The sequence below is a fragment of the Stenella coeruleoalba genome, assembly GCF_951394435.1.
Source record: "Stenella coeruleoalba genome assembly, chromosome: 17".
Classification (NCBI taxonomy): Eukaryota; Metazoa; Chordata; class Mammalia; order Artiodactyla; family Delphinidae; genus Stenella; species Stenella coeruleoalba.
Genome location: NC_137163.1, coordinates 74,411,725 through 74,433,055, shown reverse-complemented (window position 1 = coordinate 74,433,055; position 21,331 = coordinate 74,411,725). Strand labels below are relative to the sequence as shown.

Below are 21,331 nucleotides of genomic sequence, written 5' to 3'. Positions count from 1 at the left end.
GGGACTTTGCCACTTGGCCCCCCACCGACAGTTTCCAAGTTGTATTAGAGGGGGTTTGTGGAAACATAAATGTCCTTAAAAAACAAGTTTCCATGACAAAATATGTGTGGGAAGAGCACTGGGCCACATCAGGTTAAGAGGGGGCCTCTCCTGCAGGACTTGTCAGAGCCTTGAGTGTGTTAATGTACACTGTGAATCTCCAAGGGACCATCACAGAAGTCTTTCCTCAGTGGGCCATTTCACTGAAATAGTCTTCAGTGGAAAACACTGGTTCAGAAGAAGAATTAATGAATTACACATGCATATTAAAAATGACAAATAGAACATACATTTCAATTTAAATAGTCATATTTCTTGCCTCAAATAAACTAACTTGTATTGCCCCCAAATGCATATATAAATTACATCCATCCAGGTGTAAAACCAAAATTATCCTTTGTTTCATGTTTACTGGAATACTATCTGCATAGAGAATTTCATATTCTAGGCCAAGGACAGTGACACTACTTCCTGAAGGAATTAGGAAGTCGGTAACTTCTCAGCTATAGCCTGGAAGAGCTAAGGCATGGATACATTAAGGCAAATTCAAAATAAACCATGAACCAAATTCTCCTGAATTCCACTTTCTAAATAACAACATGCGGTCTGATGTATAGTTAGATGACAGATAGATGTAGAGATAGAGATATAGACAGATAGATACAGAAACAGACAGCAACTTACTTGAGGTACTTTACTGCCAACCTTGAGAAGACTCCTTCCTCATAGTAACTAAACACAAAACATTTTGTCTATCCAGCCATTAGTTTGTCATTTGTCTTCTCAATTCTAAAGCATGTAGAGATCAGTACTGTTAAACCTATTTTGAAATAGTAGTAGTTTTTAATCACTAGAAGGACAATAATGAAGTGAAAGTAAACAGATTTCCAAAACCAAGGATTTGGACAATACTTGAAACAATTTTTAACATAGAGAGAGAAAGAATTTTGGGGAAGTTACATGTTTTCTCTATATTTTCAAAGTCGTTGAATATGACAAGATAAATAATAACACATCTAGCTACGTGCCTAAACATGGCAGGCACTCGACTGGGGGTTCTCTTCCTGCATTCTCTCTTCACCATGATGTCCTGCTTTTTTTTTTTTTTTTTTTCTGGCTGCGCAGCTTGCAGGATCTTAGTTCCCCCACCAGGGATTGAACCTGGACCCCGGCAGTGAGAGCACGAATCCTAACCACTGGACCACCAGGGAATTCCCAGGAAAGGATTTTTTAAAGGTCGGGACTGGAATCTTCTGTGTCCCATGAATTTGACACAGTGCTAAGTATAGAGAAGACAAACATGTTTGTTGAGTGACTGAATGACTGTTCTTGAACAATACCTCAAGCAGTCACTGTTGCCCTAGCTGATATCCCTGACAAGACATTCTGTTCCTCTCCCTAAGGGGTAAGGAAAGATCTGAAATCTTTGAAAACCCACAGAATATCAGATTGATCTTCATTCGCTGCTCTCATCATGAACCACACCCTTCCAGAAGAAATGAGAAATTATAACCCTTAGCTTTGCCCTTTGGTTAGGTACCATGTGCTTTGTTCCCCACTGGATCTTGGGTGGATGGCAGGAAGCAGGGAAGCTTACTGCGCTTCATCCATATTTTGAGAATTTGTATCTTTATGTAGAGATTCACTCATTTAGAAAGGGAAAAAAAACTGCTTCTAGCTTCACTTCTGATGAATTCTTAATCAGACTAATACAACAGACCACCTATTAATTACAGAGATATTTTATTGTTTTGGAAGATAGGCAGAACAAGTTCATTTTCCATTGTTTTGGAAGATAGGCAGAACAAGTTTGTTTTCCATAGCAAAGTGTCATGAATTCACAGCAAAGCGTCATGATTAAATGGAAATATGAAGAAATCATAAGCTTAATATACTCTCACTGTCAGTTTCTTCCAATTAAACTATGAAAGCAAGGCTACTATTTTGCAAATAATTACATTGTATATGAAGATCTCTATACCTTCCATTCAGAAACTAGAATTACTTCCTCATACAGTCTAAATCATTTAAATTTGTTTCTAATCTCAAATGCATTAACCACTTTTATTTAGTGGTGTGTGCTTTGTGTCGGTCACCTGCCAAATATGACCCTATCAGTGTACACACAACTGAAAATCCACCCTCGAACGTGACATTTTCATGGGATGAATGTGTATTTGCTATTGGTTTATAAGCTCTATTTCCTGTTTTCTTTTGGGCCCCTGATTCTAAAGGATGTTTTCTATAAGCAAAATGGAATGTGTGTGTGTGTGGCCCAATGAAGACCTTTTGGGTCTTTTCAGTAGTCTTTCACAAAGGGTACGACTCTATAAACATTAAGGTACTTCTTATTAATCAAGTTGTTGATTGTCCAGGATAGTTTCAATCTCATTTACTTTGTATAATGAAGATAATAGTCTATAGTCTATAAGAAGATAATAGTCTATAGTCTATAATAAGATAATAGTCTATAAATAATAGACTAGTCTAATAGATAATAGTCTATAAATAGTCTATAAATGCTCCCTTTCTGGGATGATAAGTACTATAAAAATGAAAGATTGACAAAGCAATTTTTATTTAAAACAGCAAAGTATAAACACAAGACATAAAGCCCAGTGGAAATAACAATACAGGAGGTGCTGAACCAAATCAGATTAATAGTTCATCTAATTTGATTCTTGTTTCCAGTGCTGACCAATACTTGATGCACTGGAAATTAAACGAACTGTATGCACCCACTCAACTGTGCATTGTTACTTTTGGAAGGAAAATTCTTCTTGGTACTTGCAGGTGATTAGCTTACACCCTGAAGCATGAGATTTTACTATCTTTAAATCACGATCTGGGCTTACAGAGCTGCAAATTTTATGTTAACAGTCATAAAATGATCCATCCTATTTTCATATTCAGACTAAGTATTTGTCTCAATAGCTCTCTACGGCGTGAATTCTATGAGTTACTTTCATCCTGTAAAAAGAAATCATTTCTTTTGTTTCAAATTTACTATCCTTTAATTGAACTGAGAATTGTGTTTCTTTACTATCGGTCATGGCAACAGAGAACTTACTTAATTTAGTTCAACACTGCCCTATACTGTACATTACAAAAAGCTTCCATCATCCTCTGTCAGTTTCGGCACCCCAGCTCAAGGTACAGACAAAATCTCATATTTGATGTGTGGCCTTAAAGTCATGAATCTGATTACTTATACTGGACATACCAGAACATATTCATCCAAACACTGTCTCTTTCCAGCCTGGCACTTCTGAGCAGCTGTACACTTATTTCAATAATGCTGCTTTTACTTGGAATATATGGGAACTTCGTACAGGATTTGCCTCAGCGCCTGTGGGACATCGCTTTACATATCCTCAGACAACTCTTTGTCTTTTGGTGGTGAATTTGATTTTTGGAAACAGCTAATAGTCACTTGAAGCCAAGTCTGTTGGATGTATATGGGTGACGTTTGGGGAAAAGAATGAGGTGTGAAAACCATGTGACAATGTTGATTTGCTAAGGTGGCTCATAAACCTTTGTGGAGTGCGGTTCTAAAAGAGGACCTGCCAAAAGCCTTCTGAACTCTGGGGCCATCATAAGATAAGTGTGTAGCCGCCCAAGGTGAGTCCTTTGAATGCAACACTCATTTTGGGAATGTAAATTCTGGTCTATGCGGTAAGATAAAGCTAGTTCCAGTTGCTTTAAAGTTATACGTTGCTTTCAACGTAATTTAGGCTCATGTCTAGGAATTCCTGAGTCTATGGAAAAACTGTATTTCCTTAAGCTTTACTTAACAGTCCAACCCAAAACGACCTGAAATAGCAGGTAAAACCACTCCAGCCCAGAAGCCGCAGGTTCCACATGGCATATATCCTTGACCCTCAGACTATTCATAGGCTCCCTCAACTAAAGGCCCATAAAGACATTTCAGTTAAGGAACCCGTGTAGGTGATTGTTTTAAACGTCTAGATCATTTTTATCTTTATAAAAGAATGTATGTATGAAGCAAATTTTTCTTATTTTAATGCCACTTTAAAATTTTCTTTACATCGAAGAGGCCCTGCAGACATTGAAAATATGATCCAGCGATATCGCGAATCATATACAAAACTTTCCTAGTTCTTTGCGCACCTATCGATAACGTTAAACATAAAACTGATAGTAATAATAATTGCTGGTATTAAGTGCTTTCCTGTGTTCAAGATCCTGAATCATGCAGTTTATATATAGTTTCCTATTTTATTTTAATGGAAACCTAATGATGTAGGTCCTATTATCTTCTCTGTTTAACACGTTAGAAAATTGAGACTTTAAATAGTTGAATAACATGCATAAAAGCGAGCAGTTAGGAAGTGAGAAACCTGGAATTTGAACCCAGATGGAGCTGCCCCAAGTGCCTGGGGACGTTTCTGCCCCCTGAGGACTTGTTTCGTGTGACACTGGTGGTGCGTTAGAGGTTTTTCATGCTTCCCTTGGTGCCTGGGGAAGCACAGGTACTGAAGACACCTTCAAGATCTTCTCCAGACCTTACTTATAAACCTTTGCTTCCTGCTTTTAAATTTCTCAATGGAAAGAAACTGTTTGCCTAAATAATCCAAGAGTTTGGTAATGCTCCCTGTTCAGATTAAATTCCTCTAGGGTAACATGGTGTCTCCATTCTTGTTCTGGATTCAGAGAAAGCAGAGCACAAGGAACCACTGCCCGTGCCTGACACCGATCATGGGGTGAACACGCCCACATATGTGTTTTTCAGACTTAGTAATGTCAAATCCACTCTTCTCTGCTACTAACTCCCGCCCTCCCTTTTCAGTTGCTTTATGACTCTTTCCTCTGCAATCTCCCCAACTTCCCTCTTTAAATCATAGAGTCTAAAACTGAACAGGTTAGTTTTTCCAGGTCTTACCCGGGCTGTGCTTGCAGCTGCCAGTGGGCTCCCTTTCCTGTGTCCTTCACTGCGCGTGTGTTTCCACGGCAGAGGGGCTGTGCTGGGCGGGTCTGTCACCGAGCAGATCTAACCCTGGGTGGGTCTGTCACTGGCTCCACGTGACTAGGTAAAGCACGTGCACAGCTGAACAGCAAGGCACAGAACAGGGCTTCCTAAACATTCCGCAGGCCCCAGCGTCCTCTGAAGGTCTCGGGCCGGCCTCTGGTGGTGGGCGGTGGGTGGTGGGTGGAAGGGAGGGAGCAGCCTTCTACCCTCATCCCCAGCCTCATTTAAACGAGAACACCTTTACTCTTGGCTGTCTAACATGTAAGAGTTGGCACAGAATTTTACTGAGGATAATAAGAGGCCGCAGTTCTAAAGATATAAAAATTGACAGTCACCCAGGGCAGAGAAAAGCCTACAAGCTTTGGAACCGGAGAGTGAGTGTGAGCTCTCCCTCTGCTACCACCAGCCTCGCCTTCGTCTCTTAGACTCTAGAAGTCACTTAGTCTCTCTGCCTAGACACTGTCTAGAAAATGGGGCTAAGTCTCACTTTGTAGGGTTATTGTGATGATGAGTAGAAATCTATGTAAAATGCCGAGCACAGCGTGGGACACATAGAAGCTACTCGATAGCAAGGTGCCATTTGTATTTGCGTTGTTACTGAAAAAACTTGGGTGTCCAGCTGAGAGTGTGTCTGTATTGTCATTTTCAAGTACGAAGGTCAGAATATTCTACTACGACTTCAATTTTATTCGGGTCCGGAGTCATGTTAATTAATACACCGGGTTAGATGGTATATAATTCATTTAAGCTAGAATGGAACTGAAAGGAGAGGAGCACTGTTAATCCTATGACTCAGTCTCTCGGGTGGACCAATATTCGCTGGCTGCCTCTCTCTTTTGTTTATGTTCTGTAAGAAACAGCTAATTTTAGAGTAGTGAGAAGCAGTTAATTTTAGAGTATAGTTTCAAACCTCTCAAGTATCACGAAACGCTCTGATCTGTTGTGCTCGCCTTTGGGATCTCAGCACCAAGCCCTGTGCCTGATGTGGAAAAGGTGTTGTGCAGCTCTGGCTGGGATGCAGACTAGGGCCTGGAGTGGAAGCAGTGAGAAGTAGCCGCCTTGACGTGGTTACACATTAGCGAGGGCAAGAGCTGTTGGCCCAGGGATACAAGGCCTTGTTGGATGAAACACATTGCAGAGAAAATTGGTACCAAAATACGTAGCTCTGGAGGAGCAAATCAAAATTGCCAGTGAGAACTTGGGGAACCGGACACAGAGCTTTGGCTAATACAGTATTCCACTGACAAAAGTGACCTTAGGAAACCATCAACAAAACAAAAAGACAGACTGTGGAGTGGGAGAAAATATTTGCAAATGATGAAACCATCAAGGGGTTAATCTCCAAAATACACAAACAGCTCATACAACGCAATATCAAAAAAAACACACAATCCAGTCAAAAAAATGGGCAGAAGACCTAAATAGACATTTCTCCAAAGAAGACATACAGATGGCCAAGAGGCACATGAAAAGATGCTCAACATGGCTAATTATTAGAGAAACGCAAATCAAAACTACAATGAGGTATCACCTCACGTGGGTCAGAATGGCCATCATCAAAAAGTCTACAAATAACAAATGCTAGAGAGGGTGTGGAGAAAAGGGAACCTTCCTACGCTGTGGGTGGGAATGTAAATCGGTGCAGCCACCATGGTAAACAATAGGGAAGTTCCTTAAAACACTAAAAATAGAGCTACCATACGATCCAGCAATCCCACTCCTGGGCATATATCCGGAAAAGATGAAAACTCTAACTGAAAAAGATACAATGCACCCCAATGTTCACAGCAGCACTGTTTACAAAAGCCAAGACATGGAAACAACCCAAATGCCCATCAACAGATGACTGGTTTAAGAAGATGTGGGGTGTGTGTATATATATATATATATAATGGAATATTACTCAGCCGTAAAAAGAATGAAATACTGCCATTTGCAGCAACATGGATGGACTTAGAGATTGTCATACTAAGTGGAATCAGTTAGAGAAAGACAAATACTATATGATATCACTTGTAAGTGGAATCTAAAAATAATAAAATGAATCTAATATATACAAAACAGAAACAGACTCACAGACATAGAAAACAAACTTTGGGGAAAGGCGAAAGAAAGCGGGGGCCGGGGGAATAAATTAGGAGTATGGGAATAACAGATACAAACTGCTATACATAAAATAGATAAGCAACAAGGATTTACTATGTAGAACAGGGAACTACATTTACTATCTTGTAATAACCTATAATAGAAAGTAATCTGAAAAATATATACAACTGAATCACTTTGCTACACACCTGAAACTAACACAACATTGTAAATAAACCACTTTAAGTGGGCTTAGAACAGAGAAGATCGATGCTCCATCCTGACTCTGGGGCAGGGGGTTAGGGAGGCAGGTCGAGCGCCCTGTCAGGACCTGGGGACAACACGGCCCAGCACAAGGACTGAGGGAGCGGGAGGTCAACACAGGGCTTGGGCACTTCTTGCCTATGTGATACTTTTCCTCTTCAGTGAAATGTGGACAATCAAGCCTACTTTGAGGGGTAAGGTATGGGGAGTGAGGGAAGTCATTCACATAAAGCTATCTTTTAAAATACAAATCCGATCACGCCATCCCCCTACTGGAACCCATTCAGTGGCGTCCCTTTGTACAGAAAACGAAACCCAGCTCCTTTCACCGTCCTGCAAGGCCTTCGTGACTTGGCCGCTGCCCATCTTCCCAGCTTCATCTCAGACCACACTCCCCTGTTCGCTCAGCTCCAGCCACACTGACCGTTTCTCCATCCAAGGAGGTATTTTTGTCCCCCGAGCCTGCATTTGCTGCACTGCCTGGTCGGCTCTGTCCCAGGCTCCCTGTGTCCTGCAAGCTCCTGTCTTCCCTTGCTCTCAGCTCCAGGCTCATATCTTCAAAGAGGAGTCAGCAGACCACCCTATCAGATGCCTTCCTTGATTTCCCAGAAGGCTTCAATTCACAAAGATCTTGGTCATTCATTAACTTATGTTTTCACTAGTGGTCTCCCCGGACTGAAGAGAAAGTTCTTTAAGTGCAGAGGACGCACCTGCCAGCTCTCCACTGTGTACTCCGAGCCTGGCCCAGCGCTCGGCACAGACCACATGCCCAGGGAAATTCACCAAATGAACACATGAAAGAGTGAACGGAGAAGATGGAGCTCGGCTGGCACACTGTGGTTGCCTGGATTGGTGACTGTTATTACCGTGTAGCACTTTATGATTGCACCTTTAGGTCTTCAGATCTTTCAGAATAGGGAAATAATTTATAACATACTAAAAAAAGTAAACAGAAAAATATATGTGTAAACACGAATGGCTGCTATTTGCCTTGTGATCATTTTAAATGGAAAAGCAACGGATTTTTACATATGTTTCTGTGTGCAGTCAGCGGATAGGCTGCTGGATTTTCTGCACGTGTCTGCAAGGTTATACTGCAAACATCCCATTCACATACAACATCAGAAGGCCATTTTTCTAACCTGGAGAGGGTGTTCATAACTATTCTGCATTTTGTATACATACAATAGATAGTTGTACATAAATAGACATTCAACAGCTCCAGCAAAATTCCTGCTGCCAAAGAGAAGAAAAACGTCAGAGTAAGCTCTAAAGAAAAGTGCTGGGTTTTTTTAAATGTAGAAATGGCAATTCGCAGCATTTATACAAATTGCCGTATACTGAGGGTTGCAACTCTGAGAATGAATAGTAAGAAAAGTTGCAGCTAAGAGCAAATCTGAGGACACTTGTTTTGAAAGTAAAGCTTAGTCAGCATTATAGCATTCTGGCAATCTGCATAACGTTAACCGGAGTGCTTTGTATTGGGATTGACACTTCACGTATTGATTTTCTCATATGTAAAATGTTCTGACTAAAACTTCTATTTAAAATGCTCAAGAAGAAACTTATCTTGGATGAAATAAGAAGAATTCATATGCCCCCTTAAATCTTGGGCATATTAATCTGAATAATACCAAGTAACTGTACAACCCAATTGTTGGATGGATCTAATATTTTGCACCTTGTTTTTTTGCTATAATTTTACATACATGCTGTGAATTCTATAAATATACAGAAATGTGTGACGGTATCAGCAGAAAATATAAACAGCTTCAAAAGGAGTTAGAAAAATTAGAAAGTGTGAGATCCATAGTGAGATAGTACAGATGAGCTAGGAATTTTAAGGTTAAATAATAAATATTAAGTTTTCCCACAATGTCATACCTTAGAAGTGGAATGCAAAGTTGCATTAGACCAAGTGTACCGAAATTTCTTATGCATTTGTGCTCCTTTTTCTTCTCTGTATCATATATTCAGTATATGTTTTCCCCAAGAAAAACTAAATTATATAATTACTTTAGAGTTGTTGGAAGGGGAATGGATATTTGTGGATAAAACAGAAAGTATTTTTCATGGGTGAATGGAATGAAGTCCAGAGCCCCACCCGCACTGAGCCGGGTACCAGCCACATCTGGACTTAAGATGCCACAGTGTCCAGTCCTCATAGCTTCAGCCCTGTCTCTGAGGTTACCTGCCTGAGAAATCTATAAAAGGAAATACAGCTTTAATAATCCAACACCAAACAGAGTTAACTCTTGAGTCTTTATACCAGCAAGGGCTCGTATTTGAGATATTCTAAAGCATAAACTATTTTAGTGGTGTTTTCATTTTCAAATGAAATGATGCATTTTTTTCATTTGTTTGTTTGTTCTGGTAGGCTTACATTCTGATGATGTTGCAATGAGGCTAGGATTAAAGACAGTTGGCATCTCCTCAGCAAAGACCAATGGGATGGGGTCAGGGTGGAGGGCAATTTAAGCATGGAACATGGTGAAACAGAAAGTTGGTGAGGGATTAAGAACGCACTGTGACTAACCCACAAAATCAGTAATCCACAGGTGGGCAACAGTACACAAAAGGATGGATGGAACGACACCAGAGGATGTTGTTCTGGTCCTCTAGGTATGAACAAATATTTTCATAACCTATAGCTTTGTTTAGGATTTTTCTTTTTCAGCAAAGGAGACTGTGCAGAAATGCTACAGTAATCTTTTAGGCTTTCACATGACCATCAGAGTCTGCAATGAGATGGCCACAATCCATCCCAATACCACATGGTTGCATGTTACCTTGGATACCAGGCTGGCTCTGTATGCTGCTAGTTGCTTCAGGTACTCCTTCTTTGCAGCCTCTGTTTTCTTTTTATAGACCTGTAACAACAGAGAGTCTGAAATTAGAAATTAGAAAGCGCATCTGCTTTTGTTTCCAGAGAAGTACAGTGCAGAATGATAACTGTGTGTGTTCGCACACACACACACTCACACACACATAATATAATAACATACATCTCCCCAAAGATCGTGTTTTCTTACTGAAACAAGTTTTTAAGAAGTATGGCAAGAGATTAGATAAGAAAAAGATTAACTATAGTAAAATTTTCCATTTTCCATAAAGCATATGTACCGATTTATCTGGGGTACTTTGACAGTGGAGGTAGTTGGCTTAGAAAGATACTATTGATGAAGGTTGCCGGGGAAAGAAACTACATGTGGATAAGGAAGTCATTCATATTTACATAATGGGCAGAGAATTCTACAGTGCATTCAAATCCCGATATATATTCTCCTTGCTAAATATAAAAACAAGGACAGAATTAAAAGATGATCAATTATGTTCAATATGTTAATCAAAGAAACAGTTATGGAGTTTGCAGGTTCATCACTATTTTAAAATTTTGTGTCTTGAAGCTCTATTTCCAAAGACTCAGGAGTTGGCAGTGGCAGTCAAAGTCACATTTGGGAGTGGGCTGGGGACCCTGAGTGGCCGAGTGGTCATGCCCTTTCCAACAAAAACACTGGATGGCATGAGTGTATGGAAGCCTCAGTGTGAAAAGGTAAAAATGTTCAGAATTGAATTTCAGTTTACAGAAGCTTTTCATTTTTCACAGGGGATCATTTTGCAAATACAAGTAAAATCATCCTAAAGTGAGCAAAAGTACCAAAAAATGACTTGGTGGTAGGCTAAAGGTCACATTGCTAAGTTAAACAGAAAAAAAGTCATTAGAGTCAAAAATGAAAGATTAGCAAAGTGAATACACACGGTTGTCTGCTACCATTAAGCTCATTCTTTCAAGGCTTTAGAGTCTGTTTTTGTCAATCTTTTGAAATCACCCCTAAAGAATAAAATATTTTTCACCATTGGATGTATTTTCATCGATAGGACTAGTTTAAATTTCCCACATCTTGAATTTTACAGCAGGGAATGAGGCTTGCTTGGCTAGCATTTTGTAATGCTGAGCTCAAAACCAGACACAGCTCAGTGTGAAAAGTGGCTTTGGAATTAGTCAAAATAGTTAAATATAAATTATGTCTAAAGACCAAGTATCTGCCAAAGTCGGCAGCAGAGGTCAGTTTATGGTTTCTCATGTAGAAGGTGGTTTGCTGAGCCCAGGCCCCAGCTGTGAAATTCAAGGTGTGAGAAATATTACTTACTTATGAATATTTTAATTAAAGCACAGCATTTTATTTAAGGTAAACAAATGAGTAACCTTGTCAGCAGAATTATAAAGGACGCTGTGAAATGAAAGTGCTAATTTAAGGAGCTCTTCAGCCTAGTCTTTCATATTCGGCATTTTGGTATATTAAAGGCAATCATAATCGATTAAGAATTTGTGCAACAGTGTCATACAATCGTTGTGTCATCTTTACAATATATGGAACTAAAGAAACTTAAAAGAAATTTTTTAGTAAAAAGCCAAATTAATCCTTTGGTTCAATTACAAGAGAACTCTTAATTTACGGAGCTAATTATTGGAAATAAAATTCAAATCCGTTTTTAGACATTCAAACATGAAAACAAATAAACACTAGATTACAGCAAATGTCTTTGAACAGTATGAGGCATGTGTATTATATGCTTCGGTCAGCCACAATCAGAAACACAGAGCCCTCCTGCTTTTTATTGATTTATTTCTTTCTCCAAAGACAGATTTCTGTTTGTAGTTCTTTCTCCCTCCAATCTCTTCTCCAAGACATAATTTATAATTAATGACCTTACACTGAAAATGTTTACATTTACTTTTAATACCTTAAAACTGTTTGGAGAGGGTTCTTCTCCCACACAGACAGAAATGCTATTCAGGACTTTGAAGCAAATATTTAGCAAAAGTATCTTTGACGGTAGTATGCTTTCGTATACTAGAAGCATTTCTATCATGTTTTTTATTCATATGCTACTCTAAGTGACCCCCTGGGCAGCTAACTAGGGTACATTTAGCTTCCAAAGGCAAATATTACACACTTGGGTCCATAGCATTGCCCAAAGCATCATTTTCTAAGTGGCACAGATAAGATGGTGTTGCCAGATGGCCAGATTGTAACATCTATCCTCTTTCTTGCATTTGGTTTTTACTGAAACAACAGTGTTACTATGGTGGGGCCCCCAGGGGTTAACGTCCCACAAGGTGTTAACTTCCCTGAAATTTGCTGATTAATAACCATGGGAGAAAGGTGGCAACTCAATGTGTTTTAGGCTGAATGTGTGCCCCCTGGTTTCACTGGGAGATCGATGTTGTTACGGGATACCTGACCAGCATTCAGAGTGCCCTGTTTCCTCCAAATGGCTCCCTATTGGCTACTCATGATTGGCTATGTGAGATCATCGTACAAGCGCCTAAATACCGCTTAAACTCATCTCGTCACACTACACGGATTGATGGGTCCGCTCTTTCCTGAATAGATGCAGGTGTTCAGAGGGAGGATGCAAAGGTGGTAATTTCAGGAGGTATATTTCTGTAATTGTGTTTAAAGGGGGCGGTACCCTAGATCAGAATTAACATCTGAGGCGGTCTCCCCGATAGTAATTTTGAACCTCCACCTTTGAGAACTAGCTAATGGCTCAAATATTATTCACCCTGTATGTCTCTATGATGCTACCTTCTAAAATTGCACAAGGATGCTTTCTGAATTCTATATTTGATGGAAATGTCTGAAGAAAGGCCTCAAATGTATGCGTGAATGATAAAAAACATGTAAGAATTCCACATACTTAAATTCCTACTTGAGAACAGATATTTAAAAATCATCAGTAAAAAGATCCTCAAAAACGTTTCAAAGCTCTATTTATGGACGGAGAAAGTCTTCTGCTTGCTGAAACCAGAGATGACGCTGACTGCGTTTGGCAATGAACAGCCCACTGCAGTGATCAAACCTTCTAATCTAGGAGGATAGGTCTGATTTATATCAAAGTTAAGTCTGGGAAAGAAATGGTCTCTCTCTCTCTCAGGGAAAGACAAATATTTTAAAGAAATGTGATTCACACAGTAAATATTAGTACTCAGTTGAACTACAAAATGGCTTCCAAATGGTCTACAGCTGTTTGAAATAAAGTGCAAAGTTGGCCAGATGAGGATTTAAAAATCATAATACATCATTCATCATTTTCCCCAGCTCATCCAAACACTTTTGAATTCATCCTGTCCTAACTTAGTTATTTGCTGTGGTTTGTTATTCTAAGAAAGCTACCATATCCTATCTAAGGATCGCATCTCAGTGGTTAAACTAAAACATATATAATGGCTAAACTAAAACATACATCAAATAGCAATTCTAGAGAATCCAAATTCTGCTCATGTAATCTAGTGATTCTGTGAATCATTTTTTAAATGCTCTACGTTCCAGCATGTGTAATATATATGTCTTATAGGCTAATAATCTCTTATTAAAATCAGCAGTTCAGTATCAGTGAATACGATGCACACAAACAGAAAAAATTCTAATACAACCTGTCATTTTGCTTTTTCCACTTTCTGCTCCCTCCCCAAACAATCCGTCTAACTTATACAAAAAAGTAAAATCTTATAAACACCATTTAGTTCCTTCTTCCTTCCCTCTTTTCGGCTCTGGCCCTGAGTTAATCTCTAGTTGTAGTTGATTTCAACTCTTTACAGTAATAATAAGAAAAAACATAATTCTTCCAATTCTGGATTTTATCCAAACACTGTGAAACTAGAAGGCGCTTTTCTTTTTCGTTAACTTCAAATGTAGTTTTTTCCCCCCAGTATAAGTTCATATTTATAGAAAATGCGTAGAAATACAGTTATATAAGAAATAATAATTTAATCACAATTCCCTGTCATACACAGTACTTGAGGAATTGATGTCTGCAGCGTCTTTGAATGCTGTTATTACTTAGGACAGTGACAGCAAGCGCCTCTGTGCTTTATACAGAACTTAGTCCTTAAATGCAGTTACATTTCCATTTGTGTAGCTTGCTCAGCATTTTCTTAAGCATTCCAGAACTCAGAGAACTTTATAAATTAGTATTCAGAGCATTGAAAATATTATACAATGTGTCAAAAATCTTGCCATCGATTCTTTTTGGGATCCATCAAGTGCGTACAGATCGTCTGCACAACAATGGTGCAGCCTGTTTTGGGAATGGTAGGGATCAGAAAGAAGCACGCTCCCCATCTGAACAAATGGCCGCAAAGTATATCTGTAGATTCATTAAATGAGGATGACTGGGGCGAGTATAATGTCGTTTGATTATGCTTAACAATATATTGAGTATCTATTACGTGCCTTCATGGTGTGAGGAACTGAAGCTACAGAACCAAAAAAAGGCATTAAAAATATGCCTCTAATGTGTGCGTTTTTTGTGTCAGGCACACAAGAAATGCAGACAACCCCCCACATATACATATTATACATATATATATAATCAAATTGATCTGGTAGCTAAGATCCACCTTTGCATCTTTGTTCATGCAATGGCTCCTCCTGGCTGCATGAGCTCTCCCCTTGATGCCTCTCTTAGACCCCCAAGTGCAGGGCCTGTCATCTTTCTGTCCACAGCAGAAGCCCCAGCAGGCAGGGCAGAGCTCGGTACACAGTAGGTGCTCAGGAAATACCTGTGATCCGGTGTATAATCCCTAGTCTCAGGTTTCTCCTTCCATGAGTCAGCATGGGCATGGGTGTGCATGGTAAAATGCCGAATTGCATCTTCTGAATTAGAGTGGGCATCGATAGAAGTAGAAGATTTGATATACAGACAGACAGCCCGCCCACCCCAACATGTTGACCAATAACACATAAAGCACAGCAGACTTGAGTATTATATTCAAGTTCTCTCCTTGCTGATGTCATGGAACCTTTCAAGTGGAATGTCTGCTCCCTCTGTGTCTGAGCGTGGAATATTTCTACGTGTATTTATACCCATGAAGGCATGCCATAATCCCATTTATGTACCAATGATTATAGGTATTTCTACTTACCTGTGCTTTAGAGGTGAAATATGCTCGCCATTGCATGCAATATTTCTAACTGCTGTTTTAAGTTTTTACAAATATAAACTTTTCTTACATTCTACACTTTTTAAATGAACAATTATTTTATATATCCTTTACTCCTAGTTTAAAAAAATTGGTGAAAATGCATAGTGTTTATAAGGAACTGGCCAAGATAAACACATGTGTGAGTGTGACAGTGCAATAGGATTTTAGTTAACCTGAAGTGCTGTTGACGTAAAATCCACACTTTATCATAAGATACGGGGCGGGGGAAAAAGCCCCGGCAGCATATCTGTAGTGGGTGTTTGAGCACCAGTGAGGAGTAAATGATTTGATTCCGTGGGCTCAGAGGATTTGTCAGCTGCCTTATAAGTATAACTCTGGCTCTTCATATCCCTGCTGCTTCTAATTTAGCAGGACAGGCTCATAATTGAAGCAAATTAACTATTTACACTTGCCACTTCTACCGGGGAAGAGGACACAGCAGCAGGAAAGAATGAGCAGGAAATTACATTCTTCCCACTTGTGTCAGATCTGCCCTTATATAAACACATTAACAGTAATTTCATAAGGCGTCAAACATAGGAATAAATACTGAGGGATAAAATAATGAGGTGTTGCTATTGAGCTGAACTGCTATGGCTAATATCCTTGGATATGAATTATGCATCCTGAAAGAAGGCATATGTTACAATATTCAAACAGTTTCCCTGCAAGTGATATCTGCTCATTAGGCTCTGGATCTCGAGGTAAATCCACTCTCTGCTCCCACAACAGGGCTAGCATTTACAAAAATAGGCTCTCTGGGCACCGTGGGCTGTGGTTTCTCCTGAACACACCAAACTCTGAACCGGCCTTCCACTCCATTTTTAGCCTAACAGCATGTTTATTTAGCTCTTTGGCTGAAGCTCTAAAGCCATTTAATGTAATGTAAACAAGAACATTTTGTTTGTAATTTGCTAAATGTATTACAGCCCAACTGTATCTCCAATTAGGAACTTAAGGTTCACTTAGTAATTTACATCTGGTTCTGATTTAAGGTGACTTTCCTTTCCCACTTAAGAGCTGACTTTCCATGGCTAAAAAGGACCCAAGAACACTTTACAGCTCTTTGGACCAATCTCTTCTGCTTCAAAGCTGGACGGACTCTTTAATTTAGTGGGGTTTGATTTGCTCTCCGTTAACTGTGAACTCAGACCCCAGACTTGGATGACCAGAGTCACAGAATTCAGAAATAACGGGGAGAGACAGGAAATCTAGCTGGACCTTCATAAAAAAAGATGCTGAGGGTCGAAACTCCAAGGAGTCTGATACAAAGGGCGTGATCTTGTTATGTTATTATTTTTCTTTCTCTGTAGGTTCCAGTCAGTGAAAGATAAGTAGCAAAGACCAACATCACAGCCACGCTTATGTTTTATTTCCCTCTCTCCATCTGGTGCCTTTTTAAAACAACTTAGTACGGCTCTGAACCGGGCTGTCCACTGTCTTAGGATTCATTAGCATTTAAAACCTCCAGTTGGAATCCCAAACACAATCCTGCCCCCATTCCAGATTCAGCACCATCTTCCAAAGTATTAACACGGAGAGATCTCTGACATGTGAAGTTTGTTCAGGGGCTTTGGTAGGAATGATTCATATGGGAGGTTTTCTGTTCCTGGAGGATTGTTAGCACTTCTTTCAGCTTCCTTCTGATTTTTCTTCTTTGAGAGATTCTTCATAGGAACCAAAGGACATATAGTTTCTCCCTTATCATGGCTTCTGAAGATAAAGATCCTTCCATCTGCATGGCTTGTTAGCCCCGCCTGAACTCCACAATGAGGAAGCATGTGACACAAACACACAGCAGCCCTATTAGTCCTGTTCCCTCTGGCTGGCAAGTAAACATTCGATTGTAATCTCACTAATAGCTGTTTTTCCTTAAGTATTGTAATTTTCTGAGCCCCTAATAAGTCATCAATAATTTTGTCCATTTTCTCCAGTTCGTGTTTACATTTGTAGCTGTTCCTAATTGGGGGCTGTTATGACAACGGGATTTTTGAACAATCGTGGTGCATGAAATCCTAGCCTTCTGCTTGAACCAGCTGCCTACACGATGCCAACAGCGTCACGTGGGGCTGTTCTGAAACATGCACATTTGTCCTAAATTTTGAAGTTTAATGGTCTGCCTCTAATCGGCTTCAGCAACATTCCTTTCAAAGTACATAGCATGTGCTCCCCAATTTGAATATTAAATGAGAGTAAAATACAATTAATTTAAGCTTGAAATAGAGATATTATATTATGTTGGCACAATGAGTCAACATAAAGGGAAAGAACAGGTGGTAACACACCACGCTAACACTTTAGGATATTTTGCTGACATTCTCTTGATGCCCAAACGTGCGTCCTAGGCGGGCATGCACGCTTCGCTGGCCATTCCTGCAAACTGTTAGACAGGGGCTGCCACGTGGTGTCCCAGCAGCCCCGTCAGATGCAATATGCTCCCTTTTGTAAGCGTGGCGTCTGATTTCATTCATTGGACCCTCTCTCTGCTTGTCCCTGGGATCGACTTGCACCCTGTGTCATAAACCATCCTTTTTGGCATACTCTGCAGTTTCACTATCTTTATTAAGCAAGATCATCTTTTAAGAGAAAAGGATAAGCTATGCTGAACCCCTGTCAAGTCAAAGGAACATAAGGCATGGGGACAAACCATTTTCGAGTGACTCAGACTGCTCCCAATACCTTGTTTTGAAAATGGTTCTCAAATGTTAAAATATTAACTTTTCTAGAAGAGACAAAGATAGTTATTTCTATTAGTATATTTTCCTAAGCAATCTTAGCATAACTTTTTAAAACAACTGCATTTTGATTATGAAATTGCTTTATAATACCCAATGAGTTAAATAGGGTCAGCTATTATATAATTTCATCCTTTATTTATAAAACAAATTCTTGAAAAAACACCCAATTATTTCCATTAAGAGAGAACACAGCGACTATCCCTGGCGGTCCAGTGGTTAAGACTTCACGCTTCCACCACCCAGGGGGCGGGTTCGATCCCTGGTCGGGGAACTAAGATCCTACATACCAGGTACAGCCAAAGTGTTTAAAAAAAGGAGAGAGAGAGAGAGAGAGAGAGAGAGAGAGAGAGAGAGCGCCCAAAGACAGACTCATTACAGGTTATTAAATTGGAAATAAAAGAGAATGAGGAAAATGTTTTGTCATCACAAGTATACTCGAAAGAGCTTACAGCATTGAGGCCTTGTCCCTATCCAAGACTACACACAGGGGTTGTCAAAGCAGAGAGAGAGGTGTGTCTTGGTGCTTGGATCATGGGTGGAGCAGGGACAGGGATGCGGTTGGGATTCCTGGTGGATGTGCACTCAGTTTCTCAATCCGTGAAGCTGTAGTGAGTGGAGGAATGAGCTCCTCTACAATTCCATCGTGAGTGTCCAGCATCAGGGGGGAACCACACCTCAGCCTTGGGAGTGTGAGAGCAAACTGATCTGAGTTAGGATAGAAACCAGCTCTGAAATCCTCAAACAACTATATCAGGTTTTCAGTGGAATCATAAAATACAATGTCAACCACCCTCTTAATTGTGAGATGAGTATTTTAATCGAATGCAAGGAGAACGCTTCTGTGGTGTCTTTTCCAGCCTCAGAGACGACTCTTGTAGCAGAGCTCCACATGGTAGGCCTGTGCTTTCCTGTGAAGCCCTTCCCTGGGGCTGGCAATCTTGAAAAGGACATAAGAAAATGTGTAGAGACTTCAGATCGTAAAGCACAGCTTTGGCTTACAGTAAAGGGGGGTTGGAGAGAACCGGGGGAGTGGGCTCTGTGTTTCCTTAGCAACTGGTTTTACCATCACAACTATAATTGGTTCCATGAATTGGTGAGAAAAAAATTGTTAAGTTGAATGATAAGTTCTAGTGATAAGTTCTAGCCACAGTGTGGAATTTTAGACAAATCAATCAACAGAATGGGACTCTGCCTTATTCTCTGCTCTACTCCCAGTGTCTAGAACAGTGCCTGGGGCACACAGTAAACATGCAACAAATATTTGTTGAATGAATAAGTGACTGCATTTAACCATCTGGCCCCATTTCATAGTTTGCAAACTTCAGATAAAAGTATCTGTGAGGAAGGAAGAACCCTGCTGTGGGCTCAGCAGGTGAAAGAGCAGTTCCCAAGACATGCCAGTCTGTATTTTTGCTGTGCTATTGGGGATCAGGGCAATGAACTAATTACCCTGGAAATAATTCATCATTATGTGGAATTACTTGACAAGTATTTTGGCAGTGTGTGTGAACTTGACATCATCTTTAATTTTGAGAAGGCTTATTTTATTTTGGATGAGTTTCTTTTGGGAGGAGAAGTTCTGGAAACATCCAAGAAAAATGTCCTTAAAGCAACTTAGCAGGAGGAAGCTGAAACCCCACCTAGTGTTCTTGAAGAAACTGGACTGACATGAACTCCCCTCCCCTGCTGATGACTTCTTGTGGCATTTCACACACTGTAGACGGTCACTGCCTTCATGTCCATGTTAGCTAACGGTGTAAGATGACGTCTTGTCAGTATTACTGTTCTGCTAAGCTGCTTCATTCAGGCCTACACAATTCTTTTTTAAAGGGAACTTTGGTTAATCAAGTGATAACAAGGGACTTAAATATGAATTAGAATGAATGCAGGAAAAGAAAGGTACTTTTTCTGGCTATTTTAAAGTTTATAGGTCTGTTTCTCTTGAATAGATTATTATCATTACCTTGATTATGTGTATCTATGAATATGACACAATCACGCAATATACACTTATTAATTACTGTCTTTGGCAAAAAGGTTAAATTATGTGAAACCTGGTTTTATGAAACCAAAGATTAGTGCATTTCAGTATATATGCGAATAAAGGGAATTGAGGTGTCACATATCAAGTGAATGAAAATTTCACTCTGTGTTGAAACTTTAGAAAAAAAATGCATACCAAAGACCCTTATTAGAAACTAAACACCTTAAAACAAAGGGAATACACAAAAGACTAACGGAATGATCCTGTTTTACACTAAAAATTATTTCTTAGGCATTCCAGACCTGGGACGAGGATCAGAGGTCAGCTGTTTCCTAAGAGCAAGCATGTTATTTTTAAGGCCAAGGAACATTCAACTCCTGAGATAAGTTTCTCGTTGTCATTATCATTTAGTCACTTAGTTGGATTGTTTTTGATGCCTCCCCAAATAAAATGGAAATGTTGACTTACCTGGGATTCTTAATAACAGCATCTTAGGGAAAATGTTTTACTCTCTTCACAAAGTGTTGCATAAGTCATTGTTTAAAGCACGAATATTCCTTCCAGCCAAATGTATTTTACTCCCCTATTGCTTCCCTCCACTTAGAAGTGCAGCAAACTTTGGGGCAGCTTCCGTCCCTTCTAGTTATTGGAAGTCGTAAGTATAAAAACAGATACCACCTCCCATATGAATGTGTGAGTTGAATGGGGTAAAACGGCACTAGCGGGCTCTATATTTTTTAAGGATATACAGTTGTTTCAATGTCACTTTTATACGTACTTCTACGTATCTAAACATGTCTTCACAGTTTACACTTTCATTTGTATCTGCTGGGCTGGATTAAGCTTTGTTGTGACTGTGACCAATGTTCAGGCCACGTGCGCACTGTCTTATCACATCGCCAATTAGTTGTAATAAATGTTCAATGTACACCAAAAAAAAAAAGTATCTACGAGTATTGAGCAGAACAAATGAGATAAATCATGTAAAAGTGTTCTTCAAAGTATAAAACATGATATACATTATAGATGTTGACGGATAATACAATATATAGTTCTTATAGATGTACATAGGTTTGAGATGTTCTGTTTCTTACATACTTCCCTGGACCTGGTGAGGAGAGGTAAAAAGTCTCTGTCAAGAATCCAATGAGACTAACCCGTCATTAATGCCGTAACGTATTCTGCAGCAGCTAAAGCTTCAACTACTGAATCGTCTCAGTAACTGAACTTTAATGATA

The 21,331-nt window shown here is 39.6% G+C and overlaps 1 protein-coding gene across 10 annotated transcripts in view; it reads right to left on the bottom strand.

Annotated features, from left to right (window-relative positions):
• Positions 1–21,331, bottom strand: part of TOX (thymocyte selection associated high mobility group box) — a 298,437-nt gene that overhangs the window by 12,201 nt on the left and 264,905 nt on the right. For all 10 annotated transcript variants that reach the window (XM_079902017.1, XM_079902021.1, XM_079902023.1 and 7 more), the window contains one exon: positions 10,168–10,248. In XM_079902017.1, coding sequence (XP_079758143.1) covers positions 10,168–10,248 — 81 coding nt within the window. The remainder of the gene's footprint in view (positions 1–10,167; positions 10,249–21,331) is intronic.